Source organism: Arachis hypogaea, chromosome 14, assembly GCF_003086295.3.
Source record: "Arachis hypogaea cultivar Tifrunner chromosome 14, arahy.Tifrunner.gnm2.J5K5, whole genome shotgun sequence".
NCBI lineage: Eukaryota > Viridiplantae > Streptophyta > Magnoliopsida > Fabales > Fabaceae > Arachis > Arachis hypogaea.
The window spans coordinates 97,724,764-97,743,799 of record NC_092049.1 but is presented as its reverse complement, the minus strand read 5'-3'; the positions used below and the strand labels follow the sequence as shown (position 1 = coordinate 97,743,799).

Sequence of the window (19,036 nt, the reverse complement as noted above, 5' to 3'; positions counted from 1 at the left end):
GAGAAGATGTTGAAAGCCTGGTTAATTAATAGATCTTCCCCCTCAGTACTAGGAAAGAAAGGAAGTTTCTTGTTTGCCTTCTCTAGGGATTCGACAGGCCCAAGGAAACAATGAGTATCTGCGTCTACTATGAAAGGAATCAAGATTCTAGTGTCGTTAATCTGAAGTGGAGGATTATCAATGACTTCATCATTGACTTGATTCAGCACATGGAGAGCTGGTGGTACTACAGCGTGACCTTTACCCTTATCTTGGGCAGCAGCATGAAAAAAGGAAGTGGCCATTTTAGAATAAAGAAAAGGGAAATTTTGAGGTGTTAAGGGTAACGCAAGAGAAATTGATTCACAGGGCAAGGGTTCAAGAAAAATTGAACAAGGGCGAGAATGATGAATTTAAAGTGTTACTGTAGCCGTTACTGCAGGAAGAATGCGAAAAGAGGTAACTTCGTCAAGAAGGCGAAGTGGTGGAAAGAAAAAGTGTAAGTTTCGGGCAACATGTCGAGTGGATCAGTATTAATGGGAAGTTAATGGTAATTATTACTGATTTAAGGGTTTGAAATTTGAATTTGGATTAAGTGTTTCGTTTTTCAGTAATATTATCGAAGGCAAACACATTAATCCAAGGGGGCAATTTATTGATCGGAAAAATATTCTCGACAAAGGTAAGATGGTTCGAATTGATAAAGAGGTTGAAGACATAAGTAGTTCTCGAAAAGTTACACGCGCAAGCGTAGGCTGAAGATAATCAATGCGGATTCGATTATACTTACTTTATTAAGTCGAATAGGCCAAATCGAATAAAGTCTTCGAGGCAAGTAATCGAATAAGACGTTTGAATAAGTAGGCCAAACGGTTATGGTAGTGGAGAAGTTAGAGGCTTTCATCACGCGAGGAAATCATGGAAAATGTGTACAGCCAAAAGGCGGGAACGATTATCAAGGAATATGCATTCAAGGCTGTGATTTTGTAATTAATTGTCATTAGTTGTCAGTTACCAAAAGTAGATTATAAATGCTAAGAAGTTTTAGGGAATAAAGGTTGGAACTTTAACTCAGAAAAACACTCAAGCACACTCACATCCCAGGAAATTCCTGAGTCTACAATCGAGTAATTTTTCTGTAGGGTTCATTCCATCTCTTTATTCTTTTAATTTATCTTTCTGTAAACTTTATTTTTCAAGTGAATTTATCTTTCAAGTACTCTTTATCTTCATTGTCCAATTTACATTCCCGTAGTTTAAATTTTCATGTCAAAGTCCTTTGACCCAGTCGAAGGCACTTTACTGCTTTCTTTCAATTTCAACGCAAACCTTTCCGTTTTCAGCATATTTCCTTTTCAAAAATTTTACTTCATTTCTTTCCTTGACTTATAAATTTTAATTTATCTTTATTCTCAATTCCCGTCTAATCGAAGACGCTTTGATGCACATTTAGAAAACTGGTTCCTACAAAGAGGAGTAGGTTTCGCTCTCAAACCACTAGATATCGAACCACCATCGATTTACTAAAAATCGACAAAACAAATAGATATGTGTTAACGAAAAAGTTTTTCTCTATAAGTGTACACTTTTGGTATGTTTTTAAATTAAGAGTATTTTTGTCAATAATAAAATTGAGGGTCATTTTTGTCTATATTAGAATATTTCGAGAATATTTTTTGTGGTTAACCCTTTTCATTATTATTGCTTTGCTAATTAGTTAAAAATAAAATCACTAACTTTTATACTTAAATTAATCAAGTGGATTTGTTACTTTTCATATGTGATATATCAAAAAGACATTTTGTTTTAAAACTTTTATTACATTTTAAAAATATAAGTTCTTATATATTATAAAAAAATTAGCTATTGTTTATAGATATCACTATTCAACATTCTTTCTTTTATAAATTCAAATATAATATAGAAAATTATATGGTACAGACCTAAATCTGTACAGATTTAAAGATTTGTTTACTTAAACCACACTTTCTAAAGCCACACTTTTCACTTAAAACCGTAGCTCTTCACAAAGAAAAATGTCACCTAATGGAAAAAAGTAAATTAGAAGATTTAAGAGAAGAAATAGTTAAGTTATCAAAATTAATAGATCAAAAATTAATGATTTTAACTAATGTTAACTGTAATGACACCGAATTCTTAAAATCAATACAAAATGATTTTTCTCAAAATCTTTATTTTACTATAAGTTTTATTGAAGGACTTCAAAAACCTGAAAAAACTTATTTTTCACACGGAATTTCTAAGAAATGTTACCATGGAAATGATTCCCCACATCTTTATCATACTTTTAACCCACAATTAAATTCTATAGTAGATATGCTTGAAGAAATATTAGTATCTATAAAATTTCAAAGAAATAAGGAAAAAGAAAATCCCAAAGAAGAAAATTTTCAAAATATAATCAACATAACAGATTTAAAAGTAAAACCACCACTAAAATTATGAATATTGAAGAAAAATTAGAAGAAGTTACAATGCTTTTTAAACAATTAAAAATGGCTCAAGAAAATAATATTATGGAACAGGGATTTCAGATAGAAGAAGAATTAGTAAATTCTGAAAATATAGAAAATGAAGAACACATTCTAGATTATTCAAGTGACGAAGAACCAGCAATTCCAATACAAGTAAAAAATGAAGCTGGAACATCTAGAGATAATCAATCTCAATTTAAATGGGAAACAGGTTTTGATAATTATGCTTTTAAAAAAGGATTTATAAATAAAGATTCAAAATATACGAAAACACCATCAAAATACGTTCCTAAAATCCAGGAAATGGAAGGAGAAAGAATGCTCGATTTAGACTGTAAAAAGAATGAAAAAGAAATTTTCGAAAACTGGTTGAATTCCTTCTTATTAGAAGCCTTTACTAATCCAAAACTTAATGAATTATCTGGAAGAGATATTTGGAATTACATAGGGTTTCATACTAAAGGAGCTATAAGAGATTATATGACATCAATAGAAAACCAAATAATAGAAGAATTAGCAACAAAAACAACAGCTTATGATAAGATATTATATATAATGATGATTCTATATAAAAAAATTTTTGGAAAAAATATTATAGATCATAAACAAGAAGTCTATAATAAAGAATATCAAGAAGCAAAAAATCATTTAGCTAACATTCAGATATATGATCTATGTAATGTGGAGTCTTATATATGTGAATATAGAATACATTATTACAAATTAAAAGAAGAAGATAAAAATCATTATCTTAGTATGTATATAACAAAACTTCCATATCCTGCTAATGAATTTATTATGGGAAGATTTATAAGAGAAATAAATAGAGGAACAATTGAAAATAATTTTGGTGGAGCAACCTCTGCAATAAGAGAGGAAATAAAAGAACGTTGTATGCAAGAAGCAACTCAAAAAAGATTTGCAAATATAATTAGAATCTGCTGTCAGGATAATGAAGAGATACCTCAAAAATATGGTCTTAATAAAAATTTTCAAAGAAAAAGAAAATATCAATTTAGAAAAAGAAAATACTATCCAAACTGGAGAAAAAAGAGGTATTTTAGAAAAAGAAATAACAATAAAAACAAAAGATAAAAAAGTGATTATTGCCCGAATAAAAAAGAAAATTGTAAGTATTGGTATTGCCAAGAAGAAGGACACTATGCTAATGAATGTCCGAAAAAGAAGGATAAAAAGGATCTTACTAAACAAATAGAAATTGCTAAGTCCTGTTTCATGGAACCATTAGAAGAATCTGATGATAACTTAGACTATATTTTTGAATATGTCTCAGAAACAGACTCAGAGACTGAGTAATAATGCTACATTTATTACTATAAAAATAACAGAAAAGTTTATAAATGCTTTCATAGATTCTGGAGCAACGCAATGCTTTGCTAGTTCAAACATAAAACTTGATTGGAAAAAATTAAAGAAACCATTAAGAGTTAGAATAGCTGACAAATCAATACATAAAATTAACCAAAAAGCAGAGATGGTTGAAATTTTTATTCAAAATTATAGGTTCATTGTTCCATTTATATATATGTTAGACTCTGGAATGGATTTTATCATAGGAAATAATTTTTTAAAGCTATATCATCCATTCATTCAAGAATTAACATATATAGTTTTAAAAGCACCACACGATTCTTCAATAAATCAAAAATCAAAACGTATAAAAATACCAACTACCACTATAGATAAGATCTTAAAATTTAAAATATTTTCTATATTAGAGACATGTTATTTAAATTTATACTTTCAGATAAATATCCCAAAAAATAGTCTTGAAATAAAGATAGAAGAACTTTTGGATGAAATTTATGCTGAAAATCCTTTAGATGTTAAAAATACAAATAACGAATTAGTAAGTATTAAATTAAAAGATCCTACAAAAGAGATAAATGTTCCAAATAAAATTCCTTATTCCGCAAGAGATAGAGAAGAGTTTTCATTAGAATGTAGAGATCTTTTAGAAAAAGGAATTATAAGATTAAGTAAAAGTCCTCATGCGGCTCCAGCCTTTTATGTCGAAAACAATAATGAAATTAAAAGGGGAAAACGAAGAATGGTTATTAACTATAAGAAGATGAATGAAGCAACTATTGGTGATGCTCATAAACTTCCAAGAAAAGATTCTATTTTAGAAAAAATCAAAGGAGCAACTTGGTTTTCATCTCTTGATGCAAAATCAGGATATTGGCAGCTTCGTTTAGACGAAGAAACAAAGAAATTAACTGCTTTTACTTGCCCAACAAAAGAATCAACAAGTGTGTTACTCTATGAATGGAATGTATTATCATTCGGATTAAAACAAGCCCCAGGTATTTACCAAAGATTTATGGAAGAAAATCTAAAAGAGTTAAATGAATTTGTTTTAGTGTATATTGATGATATACTAATTTTTACAAAACAGGATAGAGAAGATCATCTTCAAAAATTATTAATAGTTTTAGAAAGATGTAAAGAAAAAGGATTAGTTCTTAGCAAAAAGAAAGCAAGAATAGCAAAACAAGAAATAGAGTTTCTTGGATTAATTCTATCTACTCAAGGAAAGCTAAAACTTCAACCAAATGTCCTAGAAAAGGTAAATTTATTTCCTAATAAAATAGAAGATAGAAAACAATTACAAAGATTTTTAGGATGTATAAATTATATTTCTGATCAAGGATTTTTAAAGAATATAACAGAATACACTAAAAGCTTATTTCCAAAAATAAGTACTAAAAAAGAATGGAAATGGGATGAAAAAGATAGTATACAAATTCAAAGGATTAAAGAATTATGTGAAAAACTTCCAGAACTTTATATTCCAGAAGAAAATGACTACTTAATAGTAGAAACAGATGCTTCAGACATAACCTGGTCAGGATGTCTAAAAGCTAAGAAAGCTATAAAAAGTTTGGAACAAGGAAAAGAATCACTAGATTCTAAAGATTCCCTAAAGGAATTACTTTGCAGGTATATTTCAGGGACTTTTACTCCAACAGAACAGAGATATACCACTCATGAAAAGGAAACTCTAGCAGCAATTAAATCTCTTAAGAAATGGAAAATTGATTTACTACCAAGAGAATTTACATTAAGGACAGATTCAAGCTACCTAACAGGTTTCATACGATATAATTTAAAAGTTGATTATAATCATGGACGATTGGTAAGATGGCAATTATTTTTGTTACAATATCCAATAAAAATTGAATATATTAAGGGTGACAAAAATATTATTGCAGATACATTAACAAGAGAATGGAGTTCGTCTACAACGCATTAGATCAAGAAATTCAAAAATACGAGCAAGAGCTCGAAAAATGCAAGCATTGTCAGCAAATAAGGACACAGATCCAATCCCTCAAGAAGGCCATCGAAGCAATGAAATCAACACAACAAGCAAAAACATCAGAGTTCAGCCAGCTAAGCATGGTGGACAAATCAGGTGAAGAAAAAATTTCAGAAAATAAAATAATTGCTGAAATCATTAAAAGATCCACCCAAGATAAAAAATATTATGTAATTTATAATGGCCCCATGAAAGGAGTATATGATGCCTGGAAAAAAGCAGCACCATTCACACACCAGTCAAAGATAATTCATAAAGGAGGGTTCCTAACACTGGAAGAGGCAAAGAAATCCTTCAAGGGATATGAAGCTCTCCATCCAGAGCAAACCCTAAAAAGAGCAGATAAAGCTCCAATTCAAACCCAGAGAATAGGGATAATAAGAAACATTCCTACAAGGGCTGAAATTAAGGAAAAGAAAAGGGTCTGTAGATTTAATCTCAGAGAAACCCTTAACATAGTCCTGAATTGGACTGAAGAAAAAATGGCAATTTTGGGATATTATCCTGTTGCCAAAGAACAGCTAACAAAGCTGGTTATATTTCCAGATGCTTCCCCATCTGACACCTATCAGTTTTTCCAGTATGGATTAATTGATACAATCTTAATTTTTAATGATCTAAAAATTATTAGTGAGTTTCCTGCAGGATTCGTTGATGCAGTAAAGAGATTTAAAAATATGATTGACAATGTAAATCCAATGGATATATCCCTAAAATTTACAAACAGTCAACCTATTTTTAATGAAGAAGAAGAATGCTTGGTTCCAGCACACCAAGTAATATTCATGTCTGTCTTCCCAAGAAATTTTCAACCAATTGATCAAATTCAAGATTTAATAATTTACAGTCATGAAGGAAGGCTAGCCAGCACATTAGCAAGGGTCTTTGAAAGAACTCAAAAAATAACGAAGGAATCTCACACAAGGATTAATTATAAAAGTAGAAATACTCTGCTTGTGTCCAGTAAAAGAAATGAAATTGAAGGAAGAGAGATGAGACTCTTGGTAGAATTTGAATCAGCATTCTACAACTTATCTGGATTTTTAGAAAAGCTCCCTGAAGGGATAAAGAGGAATCTCTGCTATTTGATAAAAGATAGAGAAGACCACAAGTGCCAGCTATGTGCCTCAGAGTTATCTGAAGAAAGCAATAATGAAACGGAATCAACTCACATGATGAAGGAAGAAGACAATACATCTGACGGTCACATGATAAAAGAAGAGGACAGCACATCTGAAGCATCTCTCAACATTATTACATAGTGACATAAGCACTTAGGTCATAGAGCACCAACAATGTAGCTGGTGAAAGAGAACAAACAATGACGCAAGCAATGACGTCATAAGAAGGGTAAGGATGGAAATTGTCCATCAAACCCAACTATTATAAATAGGCTGCTTAGGCAATTGTAAAGCATCAGACAATAGGAAGCAGGAGGCTAAGAGTACTCATATGCTAGGAGAGCAAGGAGGAAGCTGCCGAGGCGATTCTATAGTCTGAGGAAGAATCCCCTTAGGGAAAAATAGTTCTAAACTCCCCTCTGGAGTTAGTATCTACAATCTCCCCTCTGGAGATAAAAACCCCTTATGTAAAATATACTGAATAAAGGAAGTTTTTCTCCAGAAAGGTACATCTTCATTCTAGTCTTTCAATTATGAATTATTTAGAAAGTTTAGAATTAACAGAAGAATCTTATTATTATAGATTAACTGCTTTATTAGATAATGAAAAGCAGGCTGTTCTAAAAACAGAATTAAATCTCAAATCAAATGAAAATTTTAATAAACAAAATCTTTTAAAAGAAGTTTTTAACAGAAAAAATATAATATACTATGGAAAAATTCAACTTGAAGCTCCTATAAAAATAAAATCTGCCAATGGAGAACTTGAAATAGCTTTGATAAATAATGAAGAATTGAGTAAACAGATTGAGAAAATTAAGGATCAACAAAAAAGATCTAAAATTGGATGGATTCATATTAGTACTATACAAGTCTTAATTAAATCTACATATATGAAAGGAATTAATTCACCAATAAGTTTAGCAATCTGTGACAAAAGAATTACTGATGACCCAATAGATCAAATAATTGGAATTGTTCATGAAAATTTGGCAAACGTAAATGTTAAATTTAATGTCCATCTTGGATATGCTATACCTTTATCAACTGAAAATCTTGGAAGATCTGTAAGTTTGGCTTATAAATTTCATAGAAAGAATCTAATGGAACAAGATGATGAACCATTTTCAATTACATATGCAATAAATTATGCTTTAACAAATAGCCATCATAGTATAATATTTAAAAATAGAGAAAGAATTTATGTCGATGAATTATTTCAGAAAATTGTAAAAACAGAAATACCAAAATATAAAGCTATTGAAAACTCAGTTCTATTACTAAAAGAACCATCAGGGAAATTGGTTTCATCAAATTTTCAAATAAGAGAATCTAAAATTAATAGTCCCTTAAGTTTATCTAAGTTAAAGATTAAAGAAGAAGATTCTGAAATAAAAGAATTAACAAAAAAGGTCGAAAAATTAAATGAAACCCTAAATACTAAATTATGACAATAAATAAAGAAGAAATATATGTAACTTATCAAGACAAGAAACAAGAGCTCTTTGAAAGAGAAAATCGTTTAAATTATTTACAGTTTTCTGAAATAAATCAAAGAGCATTTGAAGCTCTAAAAATAATTTATGACAAGTTGAAAAGAGAAGTTGAAGAGCTAGAGAAATTAATAGAATCTCTAGAAAATAGTGATGAATCGATAATAGAGTTTGCAGAAATTCTAAAATAAATAATGAAGTATAAAAAGATTGAAAAACCAGAAAATAAAATAAAAAGAAAAAGGGCGAAAAAATTAAAAAGTAAAATAAAGGAATATAAAAGGGAATTAAATAATCTTCAGATCGAAATTGATGACCTTATAATAAAAAGGATAGAAATAAGAATAAATATAAACAAGTTGGAATTAAACTTAAAAAATTTATAAATGCCTGGAAAACCATATTATGACTTAAAAGAACTAAAACTATTGAAAGAAAAAATGGAGAATGAAGTTGAAAAATTAAAAAGATATTTAGAAACAACAGAAAGTGTAGAAATAAAAGAAGTTCTTGGGGATTTGAAAAATTATATTAAAGAAAAAGACAAACAGATAAAAGATTTTATATACAATAATCCATGCAAAAAAGAATATTATAAACTAAAACAAGATTGAAAACTATAAAAATCAGAATTATAAATCAAGGACTAATAATAAATAATCACACAAGAAAAATAATAGAAATGATCAATACTTTAGATTATAAAATTACACCGCCAATTGAATCTATACAAATTATAATCTTATTTGAAGTAAAATATGTAGAATTAATGTTTAAAAATTTTAATTTCGAAAAAGAAAGTCGAATGTTAAAAAATTGGTATCAGAGCCAAGTTAACGATTAAGGGTAACACTTTCTCTTTAAGCAACACTTTTAGTGACACGCTTTTTAGCCACAAAAGGACAAAAATCTGTACACCCACATCTGTACACTAGAAGGCCCCATATAATATTTATCTATCACTACCAATAGTGTCTTTTCATGTATCGCACGGGCATGTCCACTAGTAATGTAATCTTCATTCAAGGAGTGAAGAGCAATCAATATGCATTTAATTGTACTAAATGTATGTATGTATAAGTAATGTATGTAAAGATAAATGATGATGTAGGTACGTATATATGGAAGTTTGATTATAATAAATGCATGAATATATAAATGATGTATGTAATGACAAATAATGATCAATATCTACATATGTGAAAAAGAGAAAAATGTGGGAAAACTTCTTATGTCACCACTCACTTTTAGCATTATAATAGGATTAATTCTTGAGTAATATATATAATCTTCATTTAAGAAGAGTCATGAGTAATTAATGCGTATGTTTGATTGTAATAAATACATATATGTATAAGTGATGTATGTAAAGATAAATGATTATGTAGGTATGCATATGTGGAAGTTTTATTGTAATAATAAATGTATGTATGTATAAATAATGATATATGTAAAGACATAATAATATATGTATGCGTATGGGAAAAAGAGAAAAAAAGTGAGAAAGTATCTCATATCAATGCTCACTTTTAGCATTATATAGAATTAGTTCTTGAGTAATATATATAATTTTTATTCAAGAAGAGAGATGAGCAATTAATTTGTGTTTGATTGTAATAAATGCATGTATGTATAAGTGATGTATGTAAAGATAAATGATGACATGGGTATGCATATGTGTAGGGGTGGCAAAATGGGTCAAACCCGTTGGGGCGACCTGCCGAACCGGTTAAAAAGGGTAGGTCGGGTTAGGATTCGAAGTCCGCCAAATTAAAAAAAATCCACCAAATTCGCACTGACAAATTTGCGAATTTTGGCGGAACGGACTGGCCTGCTGGACCAAAAATTTTTTTTTTTTTTTATTAAATAAAAGAGTGATTACTATTTCAAAATTAATAATTATATAATTTTCGAACACTTTTTTTATTTTTTGTTTTTATTTTTCTTAGTTATTAACTTTATTTATTTTATTTTACAATTTCGTATGCTCAAATTATGTAACTTATTTTTTAAAATAAAGATAATTTTATTGACAAATATTATTTTGAACAATTTTATTGAAGTTAAAAATAAAAAAAAAAGATAATAAAAAAATTATATTATAATTTAACTATTTTTTATTTGTATTTGATTTTTTAATTATTATTTTTTAGTTAATTTTACTAAATTTTATTTTTAAAAAAAAAGAGTCAAGCGGGTTAGTCCGCTGGCTCGCCAATCCGCTATAAAATAGGACGGCTAGCATTTTAAACCCACTTTTATTGATTAGGCGAGGACCGGCTCGCCCCGTTTATGATGTGGGCCTAGGCGAGTTGAGGCGGACCAGCCTGCTTTACCACCCTTACATATGTGGTATGTTTAATTGTAATAGAACCATGTATGTATGTATGTATAAATAATATTTGTAAAGATAAATAATGATGTATGTATGTACAAGCAGTGAAAAAGAGAAAAAGGTGGAAAAGCTTCTCATACCACTTTCACTTTCAGCATTATGTAGGATTAATTCTTAGATAATATATAAAATTTTTATTCAAGAAGAGCGATGAGCAATTAATATGTGCTTGATTGTAATAGAAGCATGTATGTACACATGCATAAATAATATATGTAAAGATAAATAATGATGTATGTATGCATTTGTGAAAAAGAAAAAAACGTAAAAAAGCTTTTCATAACACTATTCACTTTTAGCATTACTTAGGATTAATTCTTGGGTAATATGTATAATTTTCATTCTAGAAGAGTGATGAACAATTAATGAGTCTGATAAAAGCATGTATGTATGTATGTATAAATAATATATGTAAAGATAAATAATGATGTATATATTCATATGTAAAAAAGAGAAAAAAGTGGAAAAGCTTTTCATACCACTATTCACTTCAGCATCATATAGGATTTTACAAAAGTAAAATTTTAAAGAAGAAATTAACTAATTAAATAATTTTTTGTTTGCTTGATTACATCACCACTATTCCTATTTATAGTAAATTCTGCTAACTAATGAGAATTATCTAATTAGACTACTGAACCTATTTTTATTCCTTACATTACTTTTTCTTAAAAAATAACTTTGTCCTCACAGTTAAGAAAAAATTTACAATGAATATCTTAATTACAATTATCCTAAAATAATATTTCTATTTTATTTCTATCCACTTCCAAAAATAAAAAATTACTACCAGGATTCCCCTGTTGATAAAATTTTGGTCCATCAACCCAAAACAATATATATATATATATATATTATTTTCTCACGGTATCTCCCAATCCGATAGATCACTACTAGAAAAAGCGTATTTTTCAATGCAAAAAATCGACGGCTATCTCTGCCGTCGATATTTTTCAACGGCTTGCTGTCGATATTTTTAAAAAAAAATTTAAAAATAAAATAATAAAATCAACGGCTTTGTCGTCGATATTTTTATGCTGCATTAAACCCCTGTTAAGTATTGTCATATTATCGACGAACCGAGAGTTAAAAATACTTTTATTTTAAAATCGACAAAAAAATCGTCTATTTTTATATTTAAAATATCGACAACATTTACGTCGATAAATTTAAACGGTCTAAATTACTTTCTAAAATCGGATAAATGGTGTGGATTTAATATATAAAATTGACGCAAAAACCGTTGCTTTTTTGCAAATTAAAATCGACAGCTCTACCGTCGATTTTTATTGCTAAAAACATTTCAACCCCGCGTGCTTCCCACCTCCAAGTTCAGAAACACAATTTTACCCCAGAATTCCTCATCAACCCTCATTTTACCCCAAATTCACCAACCTTCATTCTCCATTGCTAGCGTCACGGTTGCACCGCCGTCATTCCGCTTGCTCGCGCCGCCGTCGTGCTCTATTGCTGTCGTGCCGCTGTCACTCCCCACTGTCGCTCTTCTTGCTCTATTGCTGTCGTGCTCTTCTTGCTCGCGCCGCCTGTCGCTCCGCTGCTGCCGCGCCGTCAGTCGCTCCTTCTCTCTGTTGCCGCCGTCGCTTTTCCTACCTTGGTGCTTCTCCGCTCTCTCTCAATCAAGCTCACAAGAACCAAGTATCGTTTTCTGACTGTTACTGAACTCTTCCCAAAGCCAACTTCAGTTTTATTCAGAAATCCCCTATTTCAGGTGTTAACTTGACCTAATTGTAATATCATGTTCTCTAAATTTGAAGAGAATATAAAGTATATGTTGCGAAATCGATAATTTAAGTACTTTGTGAGTATTTTGAATATCAAGGAATCTTATCTTTTGTATGGTGTGTAGGGAACCTTCGTTGAGGAAATAAAGGAAGAGGTTGTACTCTCCCCTGCTCATGCACTGTCCCTGATAGCTGCTGGAGAAGGTAAAAGCATCAGCTATGCTCATTTTCTTGTGGATTATTTAGTTTGATGGTCTGGCTATACCGGAATAATCTGGCAGTTCTGTTGTTTGATTGTGACTTGTCTTCTATCTAGTGATGTTTTCTAGTTTTAAAATTGAGTTAGTAGCCCTATGAAGAAAGGGGCTGATAAATTATCCCATCCCTTTCCTTTAATTGGTTTAACTCAGCTGTTTCCTTTTGATGCAAAATAGGTTATGCTATGCTTTATAATTTTATGCTAGGCATATATCAATTAACAAATTTAATATGGGATTCTTACAAAGTAGCTGCATAGTGGTTGGACTGTTATCAAAAAGAAATATACGAAAGCTAAATAAACCTATTTTAGTGGTTATGTGAATTCTATGATTCATGAAAATTGAGATCCTCTAAAGTCCTAATTGATGGTCCCCACTGAATTCTGCTATTTAGCTTAAGTACCCAATCATTTTTTTATTCTTGACAAATTTCTACTTGATCACAGAGCACAAACATGTGGGATCCACAAACTTCAACCTACTCAGCAGCAGGAGCCATACAATATTTACCCTGGTGGGTTTGTGCTAAATAGACAAATGATATTGTTTTAGCTGATTAACATGATTATTATATACTGTGCTCTAACTATAATACTACAGTGACGTTTTATATTTAGTCCATTGTGTTTACATCTTGACGAGAAATATCCTTTATTATTGATCTTACTTTCTGTTATGATTTATCAGTATTATTTTCATGTAGGGAAGGAGAGAAGGATCTTATATCAATAAAAGTCTTCTAACTCTTGGAACTGTGAGGTCTCAAACCTTTTCTTGGTGTACGTAGGACTCTAAGACTATATCATATTGTCTCTGTCTAATTCCCAGCAGAGATATCTGTTTCTTTTTATTAACTTTAATGTGATTGACTACCATGAAATTAGTTGCCATTATTTAAATAAATTATCTGTTTCTATTTGGTTTATTTTGTACTGTCAAATGGGTTGGATGGCCTGACTGTCCTAAAGACCAACCTATCTGTTTAAAGCACCATTGCATGCATTGTGTAAAGCTTTCTTTATGGTGTTTATTGTCATTGTTTAAAGCTTTTTGTATGTGTTGTTATCTATGGACCTATGTTTGTGCCTGTATTAAAGTGTAATTATCTTTGTTGAACACAGGTCATTTCAAAATTAACCGAAGATAAACCCAGTCACATACCTTATAGGGACTCCAAACTGACTAGACTACTTCAGTCTTCACTCAGTGGTCATGGACGTGTATCTGTAAGGCTTTCCTTCTATAGATATTTGTCATGAATTTATATATACATGAAAAATACATCAAGTTATTATAAAGATCTTCATGGTAGAAATGTTGAAACACAAATGGAAATTCTGATAGTTCGTTGTTATTGAAAACTCAGCTTATCTGCACAGTGACTCCTTCCTTAAGTAGTACTGAGGAGACACATAATACATTGAAGTTTGCTCACCGGGCAAAGCATATTGAAATCCAAGCAGCACAAAACAAAGTAAGATAAATCATAACACTGTTTATGAATAAAAAATTTGTTTTCATAATCCTTAGACATGTTTTATCTCTAGTTTTTTTTATGCAAGAAATGTTTAAAATGGTTATTTTGAGTGCACTGGGAAGAAATTCCATATGCCTGTAGAGTTTAAATTTTACTCGTTGAAGGTACTTTGGGAGATTGTCTGTGTTTGAAGTAGTTGATAATTGAAATAAGGGGCCTGAATCTTGAAAATTCAGCATTACCTTTGTCTACTTCAGATGATAATAATTCTCAAATTTATTCAAAACGCTTCTTCTTCTGAGATCTCTGACCCGAAAGTGTAGTCACAAAATATGCATGTGGTACGTTGCAGCTTACCGCGTCCAACACAATATAACACCCTCTTTTTCTTTCTTTATATTTATTGCTTATAATATGAAAAATGTGAATATTAAAGTTACAAAATGAAAGCGAAACAAACTCAAACACAGACTAACCTAATCCTACGCTATATTTTTCCTTTATAGGCTCCTCCTTCTATTTATTTATTTATTTATTTATTTCCTTTTCAATCTCAACGTGTTTATTGTTATATTGAATCTGTAGATAATTGTTCCTATCTATATATATTTATAAGTTATTTATCTTTTTATTTGTTTTATACTATTTGTTTTCTTTAATTTTCTGTTTTACCTTCTAATACAGTATTGAGAAGCAGCCCCCACATCAAAACTCCCACCTATTCTGCAACAACCAGGACAACCACAGAGTTCTCAAAGGGACGATGATTCTGATGATCTTGATGATTCGGACGATTATTTAGATGAGTATGAGTAGGGTTATTTACTTTGCTTTGAATATTTTGTATTATTTTGTCTAAGTAGACTTATATTAGTCTAAGTTTAGTTATTTATCTTGTCTAGAGTATTTATGTTAGAGGATTATTTATTATTTTGATAAGTTTGTAAACTCATTATTTTTATATTTAGAAGTTTATTTATCTAATATTTTGTATAAATTTTATTTCTATATTTAAAAGTTTATTTGTATTAATTATCTACTAATTTTTAAATAAAAAAATAATTAAAAAAATTATAGCTATTAAAATCGACGGTAGTATTGTCGCTTTTTAAATTTAAAATAGACATAAAAACAAAATATAGACACAGAATTTGTTGGTATCTAAGTAATTAAATCGACGGCTCCTTCGTCGCTTTTATTAAATCAAATATCGACAAGATTGCTGTCGATTTTATATAGAAATATCGACGGTGATGTTGTCGATTTTATTAAGCAATTGTCGGTATCTAAACAATTAAATCGACGGCTCGTGTGTCGATTTTATTAAACATAATATCGACAAAAATGTTGTCGATTTTATATAATAATATCGACGGCTATGTTGTCGATTTTAGTAACAATGTAGAATTCTCAAACTCATTATAGACGAAACCACTGTCGATTTTATTAAGTTATTATCGACAGCTAAGCAAGCCGTCGATTTTAATAGGATTTTGAAAAATCGACAAGCTTAATAGCGACCATCTCCGCCGTCCATTTTGCCGTCGAATTTCAATATTATCGACGGCTTAGCCGTCGATTTGGCCGTCGATTTTAACGACGTTTCTTGTAGTGGATCAAGGAATAATCCATCGTGGATCTAAGCTTTCATTTAAAGGTCTGCCGCTGACTAATGGGTTGCTGCATGCATAAGGCGGGTTTCGAACTCCCGACACTTGCTTAAGCAGACAAGTAAGCTGACCACTCGACCAACCCAAGTTGATTACAAACAAAATATATTTGATACATAAATTTAGAATTCATCCAAAAATTAATGGAAGACCAAACCTAAACCTACAATAAAAAGCCCCATTTGTCCCAAATAATTTCTCTTTTCCTATCATAGAATTATCTCCAACGGCTTCCCTTATCTTCTTCCTTGAGTCTTTCACGATGGCTATTCTCTACGACGCATCTTGTAACATCCCAACTTTTAATAGTGTTAAATACCAGGAGTTACCAATTTATCCACCTATGCAGGTCTATACATATCTATATATTTATATGGGACATAAATGTGTGATACTTTAAACGTAAATGATTGTAATTTCAAGAAAGATTGACATCATGCATCATGAGGTGGATAAGAAGATTATTTAGCAACCTACGAATAAAAGACACAATCATGATCTATTAATAACCATATTATACATAAGGTCAGAAAGACACTACAAAAAAAACGTTGAATATCAACAAATTTATCATCAGATATTAGCGTTGGATTTATCGACAGATTTTAATTTTCAACGATAAATTCGCCGGTAATATTTGCAGGAAAAAATTAATTGGTGCGAGCATTACTGTCAGATTTACAGACGGATAAATCCGACGGTAATCTTGATTAATGAAACGTTGCATTTTGGAGTACCCGTGAAGCTTTACCATCAAATTCGACGGTAAATTCGACAATAATCATACCCTAAATTTGGACTGCAAATCCTTTTTCCCTCATTTTGAATCACTCTCTCTCTCCTCAACCTCTCACATTCCACTTTCTCTAACCCTCTAATCTCATCTCTCCCTCAACATTCTCTCCGGCAGCCCCTCTGACGGCCCCTTTCGTCGTCCATCGATTCATCTCTCTCTCTCTCTCTCTCTCTCTCTCTCTCTCTCTCTCTCTCTCTCTCTCTCTCTCTCTCTCTCTCTCTCTCTCTCTCTCTCTCTCTCTCTCTCTCTCTCTCTCTCTCTCTTCCCCATGCTGCCGCCAACCACTCTACCAGCCACTTCGGTAGCACTAGCCACCACCAACATTCTACCATCACCATTGTTGCTGCTGCCGTCGTTGCTCCCTCTGCCTCCAGCAACAGTTGTTGATATTTCGGTGACTACCGACAATCACCTCTAGCCACCAATCTCCTTTTTCTAGTAACATCATTATTTTCTAATTAATTTTTTTTATTTTAGTTAGATTTAAGATTAATTTAAATTTTGGTTATTAATTAGTATTATGATTTAGGTTTTTAAGTTAATTAATATTTTATAGCTTGATTATCTTCATTAAAGATTTTATTAATCTAATTTTGAATATTGAGATTTTTTTAAATGATTGAGTCCAACTTGATTAAAGATTAAAAAAAATTAATAGCTCTAATAATAAAATTTATTAGTAACAATGTTTGAAACTTTTTGGTGGGTGGATTAGGATTTGAACCTTTGTTTGTTGCCCTAATGATTGAAAAAATTTAATAATTTAAATACAATTAAAGACAGTAAACCAAGAAAATTTATATTGAGTAAATTGTTTGATATTTTAAAAGTTGAGTAGGGTCGAGAGATATTTGGTTTGGATAGAACCCTCGAGAGATATTTGGTTTGGATAGAACCTTGAAGGATGGAAAACCCAAATTTTAAGGAGGTTTCGTCGAAATTTTTATAAGATTTTGAATGAAATTGAAAAATAAGAATGATGAGAATCGTTGTTGAAAATTTAAATTGCATAAAAGCTAATAAAATTTTAATTTGATTAATTCTAAGTAAAGAATTATATTTTGAAAAGTTTTAGTGAAATTTAATAGATGTAAATTTGAATTTAATTGGTATGCTCTTTATAGACATGACGACAGGCAGAGGTGTCATGAATCGGCCTCGTGATCGTGGTAGAGGGAGGGTGTCTATTGGTACCCATGGACTTCTCGGTCCTCGCCCTTTACTCCGACTACCTCTGGGATATCACAGGAAATAGGATCAGCCGTTCATCATGGTCCCTAACCCTAACTACGTGGCTCCTTCTTCTGTGTCACCCCCACAACCAGAAGTCGTCCGGCTGCTTTACCAGATTGGACTCCTCCACCACCTCCGTCCGCTCAACAAGTCTACTATTTCAACGACGACGCCTCTAGCAATAGACACCGTTGTGTCGGAATCCTCTCACAAATCTCAGCCAGATGCCCCTCCACCACCTCTCATCATACAAATGACGATTTGGCCTGATGGTTTGACAGAATGAGTACTATTTTAAGTCTTTATATACATACTATTTTAGTTAGTTAGTTTAATTTAGTTACACTCAATTTTTTAGTGTTAGTATATTTAGATAGGTTCGATTTAAGTTAGTAGGTTTAAACTACTAAAAGTGTTTGAGAAGTCTTGATTATTGATAGATGTTCCTGCTTAAGTCATATAATTTCATATTAATTTATTTGTGAATTGTTTAAGTGAATTGTTGATGGATAGAGTTTGTAGCGCATTCTAGTTATAAATAAAATCCTGCCAAAATTTCTAAAAAATCTAAATATAATCTTAGTTTATAGATTATTTTAAATAATTTTTTAGAAAACTACTAATTTTAAATTTTCTATTGACAGGTAATACATATACAAAAGAGTGTACTAATGTCGTCAATGTGATGTAGGCGAAAGCTAGTGTACTCCAGACAAAGTAGGGAGTGTAGCACTCTTTAAAAGTTAACCTATTATCAAAAGTGATCAGGTAAATTAAATTTATTTATTATTGTTATTTTTCTTTGTCATGGGTTGAACAAACAAACCTACACTAACAAAAAAAACTAATTCGCTCGTTTAACACAGGACTATCTTTACACAAAAGTACTCAGAAAAAATTGATCGAATTCTTCCACTATTATTCTGTCTAGGCACATATTTTGACGCTCTTGAACCCACCCCATTTCACCTCTACCATATATTGACCTTCAAAGTCCCAAAAATTGCTGTCATAGAAAAGAAAGACGCTGTC

At 30.8% G+C, this 19,036-nt stretch overlaps 1 protein-coding gene across 1 annotated transcript; it reads left to right on the top strand.

Annotated features, from left to right (window-relative positions):
- The first annotated feature begins 383 nt into the window (after positions 1–383).
- On the top strand, positions 384–15,302 carry LOC112742797 (uncharacterized). Its single transcript, XM_025792035.3, has 9 exons — positions 384–478; positions 591–729; positions 12,241–12,555; positions 12,694–12,772; positions 13,275–13,342; positions 13,532–13,582; positions 13,950–14,054; positions 14,195–14,302; positions 14,990–15,302. Exons 1-9 carry the CDS (start codon positions 384–386, stop codon positions 14,993–14,995), a joined length of 966 nt encoding a protein of 321 aa, XP_025647820.1. The 3' UTR covers positions 14,996–15,302.
- Positions 15,303–19,036: the final 3,734 nt, after the last annotated feature.

What these genes read in the sequence shown, in the direction of transcription:
- LOC112742797 (XM_025792035.3), top strand. Translation starts at nt 384, where the DNA reads ATGATGAATTTAAAGTGTTACTGTAGCCGTTACTGCAGGAAGAATGCG. An exon ending in TCAGAAATCCCCTATTTCAG is followed by an intron (nt 12,556 to 12,693) that starts GTGTTAACTTGA and finishes TATGGTGTGTAG; the next exon opens with GGAACCTTCGTTGAGGAAAT. An exon ending in CCTGATAGCTGCTGGAGAAG is followed by an intron (nt 12,773 to 13,274) that starts GTAAAAGCATCA and finishes ACTTGATCACAG; the next exon opens with AGCACAAACATGTGGGATCC.